Consider the following 19,900-nt stretch of genomic DNA (forward strand, 5'->3'; position numbering starts at 1 on the left):
AAAAAATGAAACCCACAAAAAACCACCCCAACCAAAATCCAAAAAAACACCACAACAACAACATGAAACCACCTAAAAAGGTCAAATAAACTTAGATTCTGGTCTAAATAATTTATAGTCAAATTAAATGTTTTGGAATCTTTAAAAAACTAGTCTTTTTGCTTGCCTGACTACACTGTTTGCCATCCATATGAAGGTGTTGTGGCACAGTCCCTGAAAGATGGCACAGGTTCATTGAAATGATTACAGATGGGCCTGTATCTTATGGCCCTCAAGATCTTGGAAGTTAAAACAAAACACAGGACAATTGCAGAGGGTAGATTTTGTGTCTGAGGAAAAATGCTTTTTTTGAAAGGGCTAGTGTTGAATTGAGGTGGTATTTGGTGTTGTGTGAAAGGGGAGATTAGAAACAGTAATTAATTGTCAGGTTGCATTGTCTGATAGAATGTTTCAAATGTTTGGTGTTTCTCAGAAGCATGACTGAGAACAGAAAGAGTGGTACACGCTTAGCCTGTGTCAGTAGCTCAGCTCCATTTTCCTGATTCAATTTTGCATCCTGCTGCAAGTAACTTTTAACCTGGCAAATAATGAAAACTGGATTTAGTAACTAGAAGCAATGTCTGTTTTGAAATTGTGTGAAAAAGACTTTTTTGGTTTAACACATAATGCTTCCACATTTCCTTCCTAATGAAAGTAGTTTGGTACAATGAACCATAAGTCTTCAGATCTTACTGTATAAGTTACTGAAAAAGGAGAAAAAATACAGGTATTTCTATAATAGCTGATAGGTAAAACTATCTGATCTAATTTGTAGCTTAAGCCTTTAATAAATGCAGCTATTGGTAGTATTTAAGGCTCAGGTTTTAGAAATTGGCAAGAATCAAAAATATTTTATATACATATATTTTTATACACATATTTTATATAGCCCTATGAAGCAGTAAATAGGAAAGATAAGAAAGCTGATAATTTTGACGTGAAAGGTTTGTGATCCATAAGTGTTGTAAAACATTTTGACATCTGCAAAATTTTGTTTTTAGCTGTATGCTTATCGTGTAAGTATTTGCCAGAAGCTGTGATTTAGAAGATTCTTGCTGCAATATTTGAAAGAAATAACAAGGAGCAAAGTGATTCTGAATCTGTTAATCAGCACACTCAAGGAAACTGTAGCACAGCTAAAACCTGGGGATTAGTCATCAAACAAATGATGTGGTGTGAAGAAAAGTTACACAAATGGTTTACTGCAGTGGGATATAACATTTTCACAAGCTTTGTTTAAATGGGAAGAAGTACAGGCTAAGGCCATATACAGGGAGTTAGAATTCTACCTGGAAAATTGAAAGAGAAGGAAAAACAGTAGTGGAACCTAGAAGATATATTGGCATTTAAGAGTAGTAGTAGCTGGAAGGAGGTAAGTTACAGAAAAAGGAAGAGACTAAAGAATATAGCTGTCTTCTGCATAAATTAAATCTGATGCCAGAGATACAAGAAATAAGGAATATTATAGTCCAAAATAAAATCTAACTGTGATAAATTTACGAAGAAGAATAATGAATAGGGCCTGAATAGGTACTGAAACTTGCTGGATGGTTTCCACAACATGCAAGACACTTGTTCAGTGCTTAAATTTTCACCCAAACTGAGGAGGTGGCAGCATCAGAAAAGCTGCCTGCAGCTGCCAAATGCAAGAGTACATGCAATCCTGCTCTTGGAGGAACTTATGTTGTAAGGAACTGGTTTGCATGCTGGCCAGGGCCATTAGCCTTGTGACTAAATGTCATACTGTTTTTAGGAAGTTCAGGAGCATTTCTGCATGCCTGAAATAGCAGTGCTGTGCAGCAAGTGCCACACAGTCTGCCCTGCTCCTCTTTTTGTTCTTCTTTTCCCAATCAAAGTTCTGTGTACAAAGGAGAAGAAGAATCTTGGTCAACAAAGATATCAAGAGTTAAGGTTAGATTTAGAAGAGAAGTAATGACAGAAGGCAGGTGAAAGGAGAATGAGGTTTGTTTCTAAATTGCTAAGGTGGTATTTGCAATGTAACATGCACCAGTAGCAAGTGAAGTGTTAGAAATACTTGTTAATAGTGAGCATGGAGGAACGTGAGCATGGCATTGCTACAAAGATGGAGAGTGAATTGAGGCAAGAGGTCAGTGACAGAGCTGCAGCATGCTCATGCTGCATTTCCAGCTTGATATATAGATGGTGACATTTTAGCTTCATGTCAAACTTAACTAATGCTTACTTAGATACTTTAATTGATGCCCTTTGGAAGTCTAGGAGCTTTGGTGAAAGCAGAGAGATTTTAGATGTGCATGTCTAAGAGAATTCTTTTTCCTAATTTAAAGTTGGAAGGTATTGATAGGGAATAGGGAGCTGTTAAGTATATACTATAGCAGAGTCACTGAGTTAATTGTCCTTTGATTTAGGTGTGGAGTGTTGGCTAATATGTGGGGAGTCATGGGGTAGTTTGCATGATTCTGAGGTGCTGATTAATTTGTGTGATATATTTAAGTGCTACTGCCTGACTTTAAAGTTTTTGAGATAGCCTTTGTGAGTTGGCTTGTGTAATCCATTATGCTATGTGGTTTTGCAACACTGATATTAATGATTATTGGTTTTCAGTTGAAAATGAGAGCTGGAGGAATGAGTGAATCATCAAAGTGGAAAAAGCAGAAGAGATCACCTAGGCCTCCTCGACACGTAACTAAGGTCTCTCCTGGGACAGAACCATCAGCAGGCAATGCTACTAATACCACAGGTAAGCTAAATCTTTTTCAAGAGGCCAGACAGCATCCATGCTAGAGCATTTTTGAATCTATCTATATTTATTTTCTCCTAATATATTATTTTGCATTAATTATTTTCATATTCGTTCTCAGTGACTGCAGTAATAAAACGTATCATAGCTTTTCAGGTCCAGGAGAGTTTTCAGGAAATGGAATACATATTGATGAGAAGGGTATGGTCCTGCAGATAACTTGACAGCATTTCTGTGCCTTCAGCATGCCTCATGGGGTGGTTTGGACAAAAGAGAATGGACACCTGGAGAAGTGGCTGAGGTTATGGACAGCTATGTGGTGCAGAGGAGTTGAAGGATGCAGCAGATAGAAGAGGCTGAGAACAGGAACACTGACCAAAAGGAGGGCCAAGGGCAACTAGTGACAGAACAAGGGGGCATAGTCTTAAGCTGCTCCAGGGGAGGCTTAGCTTGGACTTCAAGAAGAATTTCTTCACAGAAGGGGCGATTAAATATTGAAATGGATTTCCCAGGGAGGTGATGTAGTCACAGTCCCTAGAGGTGTTTAAGGAAAGACTGGATGGGATGCTCAGCGCCGTGGTCTGGCTGACATGGCGGTGTTGGGTCATAGGTTGGGCTTGATGATCTCAGAGGTCTGTTCTAACCTAATTGATTCTGTGATTCTGTAAGGAACACTTAAATTCTTGGAGCCCTGTCCTATATTTAGAGACGGAATTTAGTAAAAATTCTTCACTGCTCATATTTCAGATCCATTTGAATTGTAATGCAACTTCATTTGTTTAGGAAGAATTAAAGATATCGGTCCTGCTTTAGAATCAAGTCAAAATTCTCACTCTGAAGGAATGATTCATTCTTGATGCAAGTATTTAAAGTGGTTGTGGCATTGTATCAAAGAGTAAAGTACGCTTTTTAGACTCTTTTCAGATTTCTTCTTATGTAAGTCCTCTGCACCCTTTATCTAAACTATGTAAGCTAGCTAATTTGCTGAGTCAGTTAGACTCCAACTATTATGTTAAATTTGGAGAACTACTAGTATCTCCAGTGTTCATCTGTTTCATTCATTAACATCTAGCAAGAGAGAGTTTATGTATGTTCTCACATTAGTGTGCTGCTGAGATTATTTGTAGTGTGAAGTAGTAATGAAAGACTTATTGTTGCTGTGTTTAATGTATGAATTTGTGGTTGAGGGACAGAGCAATACTAATCATTTTGCTTCTGCTTCTCATCAGCAAGTGGAGTTGCTTTCATAGATGGTCCTTCTCCCAGCTCCTCTGGGAGCTCAGAAAACGTTTCATCAGCAGTCAGCCCTGTTACAGACAGTGGGTTGGAGTTGTCCTCACAGACAACATCCAAGGAAGACCTGACAGATTTGGACCAAGTCGCTTCTTTGGGACTTAATGCAGGAACACCTTCGAATGAAGCCAAAGTCACTGAAAATCAAAATCAGCCTGAGCTTCAGGTACATGAATATAATTTGCAAAGAAAAGTTCCAACTCCCAGCATGATCACTTCTCCCCACAACAGTAATGCTATTGAGAGAATTGTAGAGCCACAGGGGGACCTTTCAGAGCTGCAGATATTTTGAATAGTAGAAATGCTAGGAAGGCTTAAAGAGAAGTAGCATGCTGAAGTTATGTAGCATTTTAAAAAAAAGAGCAAAATTTTTCACCTCAGAGGCAGTAAGAACTGATAGGTTATAGGAGTATTTTTGAGGTAAAGTCCTTAGTCTCACAACCTAGAGTTACATAAAGCAGACAAGAACTTGATATAAGTGGAAGGGTAAAGAGAGTTGCAGCTTATGTAGAGGCTCCCTTTTCTCTTAAATTTTGTTTTTATGATACTCTTCCATTAGTGACCTGTGTTTTAATAGTTACAGATTAACTGCAAACAAATAAGACTTTTTTTTCACTTGTTGTTTAGTGCTTAACTCTTCTTTTGCTTCTTTCATTCTCAAATGATGTTTCAATGAAGAATGAAAGTCTGAGGGAGGAGAAGGTCCAGTCAGCTTCTGTGGAGTCTATCCCTGAGGTCCTAGAGGAGTGCACATCTGTAGCAGAACATTCTGACTCTGCCTCAGTTCATGACATGGACTATGTAAATCCTCGGGGAGTACGTTTTACTCAGTCTTCCCAAAAAGAAGGTGAGAGGTGGGCAATGCTGCTAAAGTCCTGCTTCATTTCCACTGTTTTATTTCATTTCCAGCTAAGAGGCTGATAAGCTCTTGTTACTTAGTGCTCTGTAACAATTAAATTTTTAACACTTGCTAGGCACATGCAGAAAGCAAATTTAGATTGGTGATCTCTCTTTTTTCTTCAGGAGCAGCTCTGGTCCCATATGGGTTGCCATGTATTAGAGAACTGTTCCGCTTTCTCATCTCGCTCACCAACCCTCACGACCGCCACAACTCTGAGGTGATGATCCACATGGGGCTGCAGCTGCTCACTGTCGCCCTGGAGTCGGCTCCCATCGCAAACTGTCAGTCCCTGCTGGGGCTCGTGAAGGAGGAGTTGTGCAGGCACCTATTTCAAGTGAGTCTGGCTTCTGCTCGCAGGGAATGTGGCACTGGGGAGTCAGATACGAATTTCCATCAAACAATGTATTGAAATTTAGGGTTATGAGGTTTGGCAGGTCTGCAAACAAGCTCTCTCCTGCACTGCAATGAGAGTTCTGAATTGCACCAAATGGTGCTGTTGCAAAGCCAGAGAGGTTGTCATGCTATTTTCTGCCGACCAGGGTCAAGAAGGATGAGCATGATTTGAATGAACTGTTACTGTGGGATAACACTGTGTTTTAATTGGTTTCGAGGTAATTATGGATGCAAGTTACCAGCTTAGTAGTAGGCAGAACCTTTGGGGGATACCAAGCTATTAATTGCACTGGGGTCATCTCAGAGACAGGTCCTCTCCCAAGTTCCTTCACTACTAAGAGTCTCTGTGGACTTGGCAAAAGAACCAAGTTGTAGTAGTTAAAGTGTTATCACACACAGATGAGAATTCAGTATATTCATCCTCACTAGCAAAAAGTGGGACCAGGATGTTGAAAAAACAAGGGATTGCTTTTTAAAATGTTACTGTATGGGGGACAGTGTGTGGATCTTTGGTTGCAGGTGATACCTGCAGTGCCCTAGTACTGCTACTTATAGTACATAATGACTTGCCTTTGTAATTCTTAAAGGGTTTTTTGTTTCTTGTTCAGCTACTGAGTGTTGAACGGCTCAATCTGTATGCAGCCTCCCTCAGGGTGTGCTTTCTTCTCTTTGAGAGCATGAGAGAGCATCTGAAATTCCAGCTGGAGGTGAGTTTTTTGACTATAACTGGGTGCCTTGTAATAGTTTATTTGCCTTCAGTTAAATGCGTATATCTGGACAGTAAAATAGAGTCTAAGTGTCAAATTATGTTTGTGTAAATGACTCAGTGTTATGGGTAGGCTGTGTAGGCCTTTTTCTGTTGCAAAATCAAGTGTCTTGGAGACTGGTGCACTATGCTGACTGCCTTCAGATTGTTGTTTTAGAACTGTAAATCCAGGTGCACTGGACGGTAGAACTGTTTGAAACCTTTTTTACAGCCTCCTTCAGAATGAGCCATCATTAAAGATGGAATGTTGTGGGGGAAGGTGAAGCTTAAATCTCCCTCTGCAGTCCTCAAAGCTATTCACTGTCCTGCTTTCTTTTCTTTCCTTAAACTGAGCTGCCCTGTGTTTCTGCCAGATGTATATCAAGAAGCTGATGGAAATAATCGCTGTGGAAAACCCAAAGATGCCCTATGAAATGAAGGAGATGGCTTTGGAAGCCATTGTTCAGCTGTGGAGAATTCCCAGTTTTGTGACTGAGCTGTACATTAACTACGACTGTGACTACTACTGTGCCAACCTCTTCGAGGAGCTCACCAAGCTGCTCTCCAAGGTGCTGAACCCTGGCAGGGACAGGGAGGGGGCACTGGTGACTCGGGGCACAACTTAACAGTGGGAGCGCTCAGAGGGTGTGGGGTGAGTGTGCTGTAGAGATGAGGAGGGCCATTTAACACTGGGAAGCAGAAGAGAAAAAGAATAGTTGTGATGCTTTAATAATATCAGAGCAAATAAACTATTAATTACAAGCTACAAAGCTTAGGGTATTCTGCGCTAGTTTTTTGCCTTCCCCAAGCTGTAGGGAAAACTTACTTGCCCTGTTGTGGTGAGAGATGTGAAAGTTGACTAATACTTACATGTTATTTCCCAGAATGCCTTTCCAGTTTCTGGACAGCTGTACACTGTCCATCTGCTGTCTCTGGAAGCATTGCTGACAGTGATAGATAGCACTGAGGCACATTGCCAGGCCAAAGTACTGAGTAACATACATCAGCAAGAGAAGGAAGTTGTCAAACCAAGCCCAGAAGCCATCAACAGCACCAAAGAAACAAGCGATAGTAAGAACACTTTCTTTGATATTTCAATATTAAGCTTTAGTCTTGTGCTAAACTTGGAGATCTCATTTTGGCTGCTAGCATAGTAAGCTCCTTAAATACATGTTTTCAGTCTTCCTGTTGCACGTTTTATAACTACACACTGATGTTAATAACCTTGCTATTTGTAAAATTTGCAGATATTATAATTTGTCTCTCATGAAGTTTCATATAAAGGCCATGCCAAGGCTGGCAATCACAACAGAATGGGATATGCCATGGAATTCATGTAGACAAAATACTGGGGATACTGCAAAGTCATGGTTACTAGAAGCTTCCTTCCTTTGAATAAACACATGTTCAATTTAGAGTGAGCAGTTCATTATTTCTCTGTTGATAGCTTTTTTCTTGGCTTATGGGTTTGTTTCTATGTGGGTGGGTGTTTGGTTTGGGATTTTTTTGGTGGGTTTTGTTTGTTTCCTTGTTTGTTTGTTTTAACTTCTACAGATATTGAGAGAGCATTCAGTGAGGGAAAATCTTCCAGTGCAGTCTCAGAGCCAGCTGGGGCATGTCCTCCCACCAGTGGGTGCCTTATGGCTGACCAGATGAAGGAGAGCTGCATGGAGTTGGAAGGAGGAAGTGAAGCAGGTAATAGCCTTGGCAATACCCTGAGTGTCTATACCCTAAAAATGGTCCTGACATTTGCTGACAGGTCCTGCTATAGTGTGGACCATTGTAGCTATTGTGCTCAAAACTGGAAGGAGGTATATGGTGAATGTATGTTTATTATATGTGTGCTGTTTATGCCTACTAGGTGTTGCGTGTCTTCTGGGAGGCATTAGATCTGATGGGTCACTTTGGGTCAAAAGAGTGTGAATTCATAGCAGTGCTTAGAGTTTTGAAGGAAGTTCGGGGCTCTCCAGGGAATCAGTAACGTAGGTAGCCAGAATAGCCAGAAAATTAAATCTTGTGACTGTGGGAAATGGTCTGGGGCAAGAAGGCACTATGCAATTATGCTGAAGAAAATGTAGGTGGGAGAAATGTAGTAATTAAATGAAGTGCGACTGCCATTTGCAGGCCAGCATATTGCAGCAAAGACTCCATGACTGAAAGTTATTATGGCACACTCTCATGCCTGATGTACTACTCTGGGGATAGATTTGACTGTAATGATGCTTTGTCATTCTAGCTGAGAAGAGTATCCCCAGGAAACCTACTCGATTTTCTTGTATCCTTCCAAGTCCTCAGGAGCTTATGCAGATTAAGAACAAAAAGAAGGTATGGTTTGAAATATACTAGAGGATTGAGTGTTCTCATTTTCCATTCCATGTGGGCTTTGCATAACTGGTCATACCTCAGAAATTTTGAGTTCTGGTCTCTGCTGATCAGAATTAAGGAGTCAGCCACTGAAAATCCTGCTACACTGTAGAGACAGCAGTGATTATTACCTGCTCTGGTTTAGTTGTGCTGAAGGTTGCAGAAGGTGTTGGGGAAATTTTGTGGCACAGTTTGTAAGCTAGGTCCATCTGATTTCTGGACGGGAAAGTCTCTGGATTTGGTTTTTATTATATGGAGATAATCAGGTACTTTGATCAAAAATGGCAGCTTCACTGCTCTTATCAAAGACGTAAATGGGGAGGGTGCCAAGAGGCCTGTAGTAGAAATTAACTGGTCTGTATTCTGATTTGGTAATTCCTATGTTTGCTTTGTCATAAGGATGACCAAAAAGATTGTTTTGATGTGGTAAAGCCGTTCATTGTTTTCAGAGTCAGTTTCCTTGAACCTCATTAGTCCAAGTTATAGTCTAAACTTTGTACAACTTTTCCATTCCCTGAGTAGGTCTGGTCTAGGCCTAGTGTTGATAGAGGTACTCCATGCTGATGGCTTTGTATTAATCTGCTGTCCTGTGTCAAATACCTGGTACTGGCCTGCTCTTTCACCTCCAGAGACAGTGGATGAATATATCTTAAGTCCCCAGGGGTTATGTGTGACTGATTTTTTGTTGAGCTTTTTTTTGTTCACGTATGTTTTTTGGTTATATTTTGTTCTCTTTGCACAATATATGCATGAGGTAGGTTTATTTCAGGTGTGAGAGATTACTAAATATCAGTATGAAAATAATGCATGTTCTGGATGAAACATGAGTGGCCATACTAGTTGTGGGTAAGGAGATGATAGAGTAGAAAAGAAATTAATGTTTTTGAAGGATTCACTGGTGGTAAAAGAGAAAGGGTTTTTTATTTGTATCTGACTAAAAGGCTTCTGGCTTCTCTCTCCAGCATAGGTGCTTTTATTTTACATTTTTATAAGGGATTGATGGTCATATTTGTTTAAACTTAATTAATCAAAAATAGGAGAAAATACAATTTCTTTCTTCTGCTGCCATACTAATCTGTGCTTTGTAATCCACTCTGAGAGTCCCTGGATCTGAGTGTAATTTTAAGCATTGGTTTCTCTCTAGGAAGTTTACTGCAGTACTTGGACATCTCTTTCTTTATGTGCAACACAGTGCTGCAGTGGGGTGATGGTACTTGGCTTCCCCAGCCACAAGGACAGTGGGGGGAGGTGATCATCTGCACAGTATTCAAAGGAACCACTGGATTTTACCTTTCATCTTGCTTTCACAGCAATTTTACTTGATTGACTCTGTGAAAGTCCATTGTTGAGAAGGGAGCTTGCATAGTGCTTCCTCTGTCCTAACTGAAGACCTTTGGTAATACTCTGGCTTTGCTCTGCTGGAAAACAAGTTTAGAAGAAATCAAGAGTAGGGGGCAGAAAGATGTTCATAAATCTGTGAGTTTGCCTAGAGAAAAATTGTTCTCTGACTCTAAATCTCCTGGTGGTTTCATCTTAAGCACATAAACAGGGCACACAAAACACTCAGCTTTAGTTATGTTGATGCTGACTTGGCACCAGCATGTTCTACCTCCTTTAACCACTGAAGTACTAAACATTACCACAGTTGGAAGGAAATAAAAAGCTAAATAAAAGCAGAGAACAAATTGTGCATCAAACAGAAAGTTTTCTTTGATGTTTCCAAAGGTGGTGACCAGAAGCTCAGAAGCACAAGACTGACATGATTGTAAATACAGTGCAAACTGCCAGCATTCTATTCTCCTTTCAAGTGATTTTAAGAAGTCTGTGGACTCAACCAGTCGATAGAATATCCCTGGTCTTGGGTTTCAGGATTTCCAGCTGAATAGAAATGCTGCCAGTGTTATACAGTCCCTTCAGGCCTGTTAGACCAGGGCAGTGCATGGTTATTCTTTCATTATGGCCTCACTGGGTCTCTGTGCACTCCATGCTATTTCAGGGTCTGTGTTTCATTGCAGTTTTGAGGATGCTCACACAGGCAGGGGAAGCAGAGACCAAAGGGTTGGTGGCTTCTGAGGTATGAGAAACCCAGGGGAGCTAGTAATCATGGTGGTCACGAATTTAGTTCACTAGGTCATTGCTAGCAGTCTGATCGTGGTAGGAGCTAACAGGGAACTGACATTTATTCTGGTTCCTTAGTAAAGTTCATACCATTGTTTGTGCTTTTGGTTTTTCTGAACACCACCAAGAACATTCAGTTAACCCTTTCTTAGTTGTTTTTATTACACTGTGGCTGTTGCACAGTCTAGTTTCCTAGGAGGGCAGATTAGGTGGCTTCCTTTCAGAACCAAATATCTATCTGCTATTTCCAGCCTACAAATAAACCTTGTGAGACAGGAATATCAGATGTTCCTGGGACCATCTCTTACACATGCTGAATAAGTGCTGAGGATTCTTGCTGCCTGTCTCCTAATGGTGAGGTAGTTATGAGAACCTGGAGCCAAAGGGACAGGAGAGGACAACAGAGCAGTGCTGCTGTTGTAACTGGGTAGGGCTGATCTTGCCACATGCCTGGGGTTTATCTGCTGTGTTTACAAATGAGAGCAGGTGAGGCATTTGAAGTAGCAGAGTTTATTGCTTGGTTAGATGTTAAAACTTTTTCGAGATGGCAGTTTACTCTGTCCAGTAGTATTTGATGGTAAAACCTTGTGATGAATTCAGGTTTTCTGTCCTTCATTAGCCTTTTTCCTGGATTACACAGTACAGTAAACTTGATCGTGCTGAGGCTGATCTTTCTTCTGTTTTGTTTTTGGTTCAAATGCCGTGAACAATCTAAAATAAGAAATGTACTTCAAGTTGTAATTATCAGAATGTCTCCTGCAGCTCCTGATAACTGGCACAGAGCAGTTCAACCAAAAACCAAAGAAAGGGATACAGTTTCTGCAGGAGAAAAACCTTCTTGCCACCCCCATTGACAACAATGAAGTGGCCAGGTGGTTACGGGAAAACCCTCGCCTGGACAAAAAGATGATTGGGGAGTTTGTGAGTGACCGTAAAAACATAGACTTGCTGGAGAGCTTTGTTGGGTGAGTATGCTTCTGTATCTCTTCAGTCAGGAGACAGTGAAAGTTAAGAGTTTAGTAATAAAAAAGCAGTAGAATAGTAGTTCCTGGAGGCATTGGATTTCTATCACTTGTTTCTCTCTGGACTGCCATGCCTTAATTCTGTGTGTCTCTTGCATATGGTGACACCTTAGATATGTGTAAATATGGTATATGAGTGCCTTTCAACTGGGCCAGTCTCTGTGGAAACTGGAGAGATAATTACATTCATAATCATTTGTAAGATGTTGACTCTCCTTTATTGTTTTTGGCTGTTCATGGTATATTTCTTTTCTTCTCTCACCCTCCTCTCTACTGTCTAAGCAAACAAGATTGTAGTTATTAAGTTTATCCTACCTTTCCCATCCTGTTTCAGCTTCTCATTGCATTTCATTGTTTTTGCAGGACTTTCAGCTTCCAAGGTTTAAGGCTGGATGAAGCTTTACGACTTTATCTAGAGGCCTTTAGATTACCAGGAGAGGCACCTGTAATTCAGAGACTGTTAGAAGCCTTCACAGAACATTGGAGGGTGTGTACTTTGTGGCAGAAAGACAAGAAAGAACCCAGTTTTGACCTATCTGCTTGCCATGGTGGACATGTCAGATCAAATGGCCTACATAACTGCTCTGCAAGCAGCAGCTGTTGTTTTGTAGGATCTGGCAGGGGTAAATAGATTGCTGGGCTGCTTTTTAGAAGCTGGAGCCAGAACCTGGGATTTTTGTTTGTCTCAGAGATGATTCAGTACTGTGGTTAGGAAAATGGCTGTTTTAGTCACTGATATCACTGTTCCTGTAGGATTAATTTATGCATATATTTGCCTTCCAGAAATCAAATGGGTCTCCATTTGCTAATAGTGATGCCTGCTTTGCCCTGGCCTATGCAGTTATTATGCTGAACACTGATCAGCACAACCACAACGTCCGCAAGCAGAACGTCCCAATGACTCTGGAGGTGGGTGTTGCCAGTGCAGGCATCTGTCTCCTCTGGTTTTGAAAACAGTGTAGTACCTCTTTTTAGCTCAGTAGTTTTGTGTCTTTTCTTTGGCCTTCTTCACTCACGTACACAGTAAGCTGGAGTGCAGCACCACAGCTGAGTAAAATATGAGAGAGCAGCTGTAGGCAAGAGACAGCCTGAAAGAAATAGGAGCTTCCTAGGTAACTTAGCAAATTCTTCAAGAGGCTTGTGTTTCTGTGAGCAATCTGTATCCTCAGACATAGTAACATAGAGAAGATTGTTCTGCTGCTGTGGGCTTCCACAGAGTTCAAGTCATGTGAGGGCCAGTGCAGGCCTGCCATTCTGAAGTCCAGCCTCAGCTAAGCATGTGTTGTGTCTCTGCTCTTTCCTTGTGAGCATAGACAGGAGATGCTGTACACTACTCCCACTAAGAATAGCATTTACCTTTGAGTTTTGAGTCTGCATGTTGAAGAATGCAGGAAGATCTCCTTCTGGCCACATGAAAAGCAAGTGGAGTACTGATCCTAGCCAAACAGTTAAAGTTGGAGATACCGGGAATTAATATTGGTGTAACTTTTTTCAGGAGTTTCGGAAGAACCTGAAAGGTGTGAATGGAGGCAAAGACTTTGAACAGGACATCCTGGAAGACATGTATCATGCCATCAAGTAAGACTCAACCTGTCCATCTCCATGTATTCAGAGAGCAAAGCAGAGTTGTTGGGTCAGTGAGGTAGCTGGAGAGTATGGAGAGAAACAGTCATGTGCCTGTTTGCCTCAGACCAAATTCCAGCTCCATGTGGGGTTGTGGTAAACAAGCCTGTCACAGCAATTACACATGGATTTGTATCTTGGATTTTTGCCATGGTAGTTTAATCCAGGTCTTAAAATAAATTTTAAAAATATGTTACTTCTATGAATATGGGAAATAACAGCTGAGCAAGATGAATGTGAAATGCTGTATCTAAGAAGGCTCTGTTCTCCAGACCAGGCCTTTAGAGTTTTTTTGAACTTTTTAATGTGGTTTAAGAGATAATCTCATTCCCAGGGCAGCACTTGTGCCCTGACACAATGTGTCCATGTTTCTGTTTAACATATTCTGCTTTTGAGCTCTTCATATGTGGCTGCTGTCTGCACCAGCCTCTTCTGCTACCCCTGAAGCTGTTGGCACACAGAGCAGTATTTGAGGAGAGTTCCTGGTGGCTGAGGCCCTTTAGTGCACAAGCTACCTTTGGGTGGAAAGCTTTAGTAATAGTTCAAAAATCAGTAAATCAATGAATCCAGGCCCAGCCAATTTGAAGCCGAGAGGATTCCACCTCTGAGGAGTCAGGATGTGACTGAGTCTCAGCTGATTTCCATCTGCAGTGGCAGGCAGTAGCTGGTGCTGGAAGCAGGGCAGTGTGACTGGGCTGACCCTCCCTTCTGAGCCTTCTCCAGGAAGGTGGGGTGATGCCTGTACTGAATATCTGGAAGTTCTTCAAGACGTAGCCCTACCTTTCAAACAGAGCTCCAAGTTTGATTGGCCTCTCTCCCCCGAGGATGTTCTTAATGTTTTGAATAGTACACTGAGCATATGCACATATGTGTGTTACCCAGTGCCCCTATCCCAGTCTATTTCCTTTTATTCCCCTTTCACCAGATATTTCAGCTGTTCCAGTGTGTTCTATGATTAGAATAATAGAGGTATCATTTCAGTATTGCTCCATCTCAGATAGATTGCCCCAGTGTCATAGTTGAGACTGGGGAACTATTTATTTTTGTTGTTAGGGCAAAAAAGTGACACTGCCATCTCTTTGAAGTAGTGTGTGATCTCTTCAGGGTCGTAGCATTTCACTTTTGACCACATTTTCATTTCCTGAAACCTTCCAAGTAAACTCATTCACTTGCTTGTGGTAATTTCAATCATATATGAAATTTTAGAAATAATGCACTGTTTACTGCAAACTTACTTTCCTATATTATCTCAGTAATAACAGCTCTTGTCAAAACATGCCAGCACCTGAAGCTGAGAAGAGCTTATTTCTTATGTATAAATCAGGAGCAGTTTTTATAGTTTTTGTTAGCACATGAAAATTGCCTCTTTGGCAATTGAAGTATGTTATTTTCTGATTGTTGCAGAAAGAACTCTTCAGATTGGCTGTAATCTGCTATTCTAGTGGCTTTGAGGCTCTTGTTCACTTAGTTGGTCATTTGCAGAGGATTTTCTGTTGTGCACTGATATCCAAGTCTAGAGAGTATGTATTTAGGCTTTGTTTTTTAGTTTAGGATTTCACACAATATTTTGCATTAATCATAATTGTTTTATTACTGTATGGCTTCATCCAAGTTAGAGTAAGGAGCTGTGGAACCCTGGTTATAAATTCCCCATCATACCTTTGGTTTCTTGTTTTATTTTTAATTTTATACTGCTTTCCTTTCTAATATTTCATTTTGGAATAATATGAATATGTCCATTATTCTTATGCAAAGATGCTCTTGCCTATTGGTGACTGCAGCAATGTAACTATTTCATTTTAACTGGGTATAATGATAGGAAGAGGGCACTCTAACAGGGGGAGAGTTGGGTGGAGGTTGAAGCTTGCCAGTGTGCTGTCCAGAATTTCCCATCATTTATTGGCAGTCTGTGTTGTGTTTTGCACTTGTAGCAGTAGGTACCTACTTCTTCAATACTGACCTTGCACAGTTGCTGCTGTGTGATTCTGAGAACCACTAGACTTTATATCCAGGATATCTAAGAAGGGCAGGCAAAGCAGGGAGGCCTAGGAAAACAGAATGTTTCAGGAGCTGGCAAAATCATTCCAGAATAGGTATTGCTTAGCTCTGGGACTACGTAATGAAAGACACTGTGTAAATGTTAGGTTTGGCTCAGAATGAAAAATTCAATCTTTCTGCTTTCCTCCCTTGTAGAAATGATGAGATAGTGATGCCAGAAGAACAGACGGGTCTGGTGAAGGAAAACTATATCTGGAATGTCCTGCTGCATCGTGGTGCCACTGACGAGGGAATATTTCTCCATGTGCCTCCTGGAAGTTATGACCATGACCTCTTCACCATGACGTGGGGGCCCACCATCGCAGCACTTTCTTACGTTTTTGACAAGAGCTTAGAGGAAACAATAATCCAGAAGGCTATCTCTGGTTTCAGGTGACTCTTACCTTCATAAAGACCTAGAAGAGTCAAAGTGGGACCATTGGCTCCTGTTTATCTGCTGGAGAGACATCACAGTGAATATCAAATGTTGCTTTTCCTAGCAATTGAAAGTACTTTTTTATGAACTACGATCCTCTAGGGTTCTGTCATTCATGTCAGTTCATCCCATCTTAGCCTCTCTGACTTGCCAGTCACTGTTTAGCTTGACTGCTGTGCTGTAATAAATTAAAGTGCCTGGGGTACATATTTTTAAACTCCAACCTGGTAACATTTAAAGGACCTACTGACACAGCTGGGCTGTTTAGAAGTGAGGGGGAAAAGTCACTCAAGATGACCAGTACTGAAAAACTTGCCATCTGTGAGCAGCTCTATTGGCATGATCTTTGGTCATGCTTAGATCAGACCAAAGGACACTTTAAGCATAGTTTTAATGCTTTGCCAGTATACTGCTGTAGCCATGACATCTTGGAAACTGGACTTAAGCACTACCACCAATCTCAGCAACTCTCTTATGTTGGGACAGGAGGTTGGATATAATGCTATGGTGCAAGTAGTCTCTGTTTAGACTCATTTCTTTAAACTGATCCTTCCATCAGCATAGACAAGTATCAGTATCTATGGATAAGGATTGAGCTTATTTAAGTAGTAATAGTAGACTTCTATATGTAAGCATTCGTTATGAATGGGTGGAGAGGAAGGTCTAAAATGTCAACAGAGAGGGTCTCAGATTTGCTTTCCTGTAGACAGACTTGTCTGTGTTGACATAGTACATTATTTTCTATTTTTTTTTCCAGGAAATGTGCAATGATTTCTGCTCACTATGGCCTTAGTGATGTGTTTGACAATCTCATAATTTCTCTGTGCAAGTTTACAGCTCTCAGCAGTGAGGTAAGTTTGCAAAGAGGGAGAAAAAGCATGACTTCTACTACACTGGAGCTCTCTTCCTCTGTTAAGCAGCAATATTTGCTTATTTTAGTTATCATTGTATCTGTAGGTACCTATCAGCCCCTGCCCAGAGTTTTCTGGAGGAAGTAATAGGAAATGTATAGTGAAGTGGGACTTCCATAGGACAGGTTCAAATATGCAAATTTTCTTTTACTTAAAAATATTAGTTTGTGCAGAAACTCCATGTTAGGATTTAATTACTTTGAATCTTGCTGTTAGGTAGTGGTAGGAGTAATTTTGCAAGTCAGTAATGGTTTTGGCCATAGTTTCCTTCTCAAACAGCACAGCAGAGTAATTGCTGCTTCCAGAGGAGATGTGGTACTTTTTGTGGAAGACTTTGATCCTGAGCTGAGTTCCTGTAGCAGGATAAATTAGTGGGTTTTCAGCAAGCACTTTCAAAATGTTCCAAGTTGTCATTCTTGGGGAGTTTATATCTAGGTTGTTCAGTGATTCAACTTGTATCAGGTAAGCCACCTTGTCCTTGTTTTTGTGCAATGTGAATGTGAGCTGAGGAGTTATCCAAGCATCGTACAGAGAATTGTTATCTTTCCCATAACCAGTTCTGAAGCATCTGCCCTAATTTCTGTTGAAAAGAAAACATCTCTTTCTGACTGATTGCCACCGCCTCTTCTTTCCTGCAGTCTATTGAGAACCTGCCCACTGTTTTTGGAAGTAATCCCAAGGCCCATATTGCAGCAAAGACAGTGTTTCACTTGGCCCATCGCCATGGTGACATTCTGCGAGAGGGCTGGAAAAACATCATGGAGGCCATGCTACAGCTTTTCCGAGCAGAGCTGCTGCCCAAGGCCATGGTGGAGGTAATAATTAGCTGGCTGGTGGATAACTGAAGAGTTAGGAGAGTGGGAAGCTGGCTTTTCATACAGCCAGTTCTGAAAGTAGAAGAGCTCTCTTGCGAAGTCAAGTATGTTATCTCTTGCTTTGGCGAAGTGTGCACAGAACTTGGAAGCCTGTGAAGGGTATAGTGTTCAAGGTGTGTGTAGCTTCGTTTGTAGCTTGTTTCTTTTTTTCTCATTTCTTGTTAGATTTGAGGAATTCCAGCATTTATTTTACTTTTGAATGTTGTGCAGAAGAGGGACATGCTTATAAGCAGGAAGTGCTAGAACCCTGCATTGGTATTACCAGATGAGAGTGGCACTTTACTGACAGAATACTGGGGTGAAGAGATGGGTTTGACTGCACACATATGAACTGTTTGGTGTAGTGTTCATCACTAAGAGAAATATAATGGGGTTGGGGAGGTCATATGCATGTCCTGGTCTGTGTTCCAGGTTGAAGACTTTGTGGATCCTAATGGCAAAATCTATCTTCAGCGTGAGGAGACGCCATCCAACCGGTGAGTGGTGTAGATGTCCCAGGCAGTCTTTTTTGTACCGAGGTTGGAAAATAACATGATTTCTTGTTTTCTTACTGATGCTGGTGTCTTCTGATTTGCAGTGGTGAATCAACAGTGCTGAGTTTTGTTAGTTGGCTCACCCTTAGTGGGACAGAGCAATCTGGTATGCGAGGGCCATCTACGGAAACACAGGAGGCAAAGCGAGCAGCTTTGGAATGCATAAAGGTAACATATAGGCTGTAGAAGAATCTGATTTTTTTTCTTGGTCTCAATACTATGTGGGTAACAGGCTACAGAAGTATAAATATGCATGCTGCTTGGCAGTATTGCAGATAACAGGAGACTTAAGAACTGAAAGAATCTACAGAGGAGCATGTCTGGATTGACAGCTAAACGGTCTTTTGTGCTGCTGTGCACAAAGGTACTAACACATCAATACAGGAATGATTCCTCAGGCTGGGGTCTGCCCTAGGCATCACAGTCCTATATTTAAAGACAAGTTAATGAATTCTCAAACAACTAATCTTTTCCAAGACAGTGTAAAGGTACATGGTGCCAACAAAATCTGAACCCGGTGTTTGACCACTGTGCAGCCAGAAGAGTCATCTGATAAAATCTGTCTAGCACAGATCAGGTCTGTTAAAAGTAATTGATGTTAAAGAGCGAACTAGTTGGAAGGAGTTTTCCTCCAAATAATAACAACTACCTGTGTCTTTCCTGTGAACATGATGTGTTTCTGGAAGATCTGTTTGTATGCCTTCCACAACCCCCAGACACACAGTTGTCTTTTCTGTATTTTGCAGCAATGTGATCCTGAGAAGTTGATCACAGAAAGCAAATTTCTCCAACTTGAATCCCTCCAGGAGCTCATGAAGGTGAGAGAGATATTGGGCGAGGGACTGGATGGTAGTGGAACAAATATGCTATGCATGATAGTGGATATGTGCTGTGTACTCACCTAAGTCCTCTGTCCTCAGAGGAGGTCTTGGAACTATTTGGGTTGTGAAACTAGTCCTTAGTTCACCTGCTAAAAGTAACTTCTGTGCTGGCAGACACAAATTGCTCTGGCAGTAGAAGAAAACATTAAATTGTGGAATGCATTCTAAGAGTCTTGAGAACTCTTGGCAAGTATTTGTAGTTCTTGCCAGAGCTTAAAGATTTTCAGGTGTGCTGTGTACCTAATGAGAGAATTCTAAAAGGCCACTCAAGAGGCAAGAACTGTACAGAAATATTTGACAGTGTGTCCCTAAGTAGTATGTACCTGGCTGCTGTGAGAGATATAATAAGGCTGGACACATTAGCCTTTGGGCTAGAGAAGCTCATCTCCCTGGGGCAGTGTTATCTCAGTTCCAGGGAACACTGTGCTCCTACTCCAATTGTCAGGAATTCTCCCTTCATATACAAGCCGATGGCTTGAGAACAAATGCTGGAGTTGTAGTCATTCTTAGGTATGCCTGATTTTTCTGTACTTCACATATTTATTAGCAAGAAGCTGTTGGATATCAGTTCCTCTTCATCTGAGACACTTTGTTAGAGTTTAATATCTTTTCACTTCATATTGCATTTTGCATAATTTAAAAAAAATTGCTATAGATTTAGCTTGACCTTTATCCAATGCCTTTGACTATGCGTGACCTCACTAGGCAGTGGAGTACAGTTTTGGCCAGACTCTAAGCATTCTGTTGGTTCCCCATTTTTGGGAGCTTGTGATTCATAAAAATACCATGGCTGTTCCAGGCTCTAATCTCTGTGACTCCTGATGAGGAGACATATGATGAAGAAGATGCAGCCTTCTGCTTGGAGATGCTTCTGCGGATTGTTCTAGAGAATAGGTATGACCTTGAAATAAATGCACATTTACTGTAATGCCCCTGCCTTACTGCAGCTGCTGCCTGGGTCCAGGTAATGAATTCCTTATGTCTGTGATTCACCAGCTGAAGCAGCATGT

The 19,900-nt window shown here is 41.1% G+C and overlaps 1 protein-coding gene across 6 annotated transcripts in view; it reads left to right on the forward strand.

The window, feature by feature from the left end:
• GBF1 (golgi brefeldin A resistant guanine nucleotide exchange factor 1) overlaps positions 1 to 19,900 on the forward strand; it is a 100,325-nt gene that overhangs the window by 71,583 nt on the left and 8,842 nt on the right. For all 6 annotated transcript variants that reach the window (XM_064430613.1, XM_064430616.1, XM_064430617.1 and 3 more), the window contains 20 exons: positions 2,623 to 2,758; positions 3,988 to 4,217; positions 4,730 to 4,898; positions 5,075 to 5,286; positions 5,954 to 6,052; positions 6,465 to 6,659; positions 6,975 to 7,161; positions 7,645 to 7,785; positions 8,327 to 8,415; positions 11,335 to 11,537; positions 11,958 to 12,081; positions 12,378 to 12,503; positions 13,090 to 13,172; positions 15,411 to 15,647; positions 16,448 to 16,541; positions 17,240 to 17,416; positions 17,888 to 17,952; positions 18,054 to 18,177; positions 18,756 to 18,827; positions 19,690 to 19,784. In XM_064430613.1, the coding sequence (XP_064286683.1) occupies positions 2,623 to 2,758; positions 3,988 to 4,217; positions 4,730 to 4,898; positions 5,075 to 5,286; positions 5,954 to 6,052; positions 6,465 to 6,659; positions 6,975 to 7,161; positions 7,645 to 7,785; positions 8,327 to 8,415; positions 11,335 to 11,537; positions 11,958 to 12,081; positions 12,378 to 12,503; positions 13,090 to 13,172; positions 15,411 to 15,647; positions 16,448 to 16,541; positions 17,240 to 17,416; positions 17,888 to 17,952; positions 18,054 to 18,177; positions 18,756 to 18,827; positions 19,690 to 19,784 (2,858 nt within the window). The remainder of the gene's footprint in view (positions 1 to 2,622; positions 2,759 to 3,987; positions 4,218 to 4,729; positions 4,899 to 5,074; positions 5,287 to 5,953; positions 6,053 to 6,464; positions 6,660 to 6,974; positions 7,162 to 7,644; positions 7,786 to 8,326; positions 8,416 to 11,334; positions 11,538 to 11,957; positions 12,082 to 12,377; positions 12,504 to 13,089; positions 13,173 to 15,410; positions 15,648 to 16,447; positions 16,542 to 17,239; positions 17,417 to 17,887; positions 17,953 to 18,053; positions 18,178 to 18,755; positions 18,828 to 19,689; positions 19,785 to 19,900) is intronic.

This window comes from Passer domesticus, chromosome 8, assembly GCF_036417665.1.
Source record: "Passer domesticus isolate bPasDom1 chromosome 8, bPasDom1.hap1, whole genome shotgun sequence".
NCBI classification, from domain to species: domain Eukaryota; kingdom Metazoa; phylum Chordata; class Aves; order Passeriformes; family Passeridae; genus Passer; species Passer domesticus.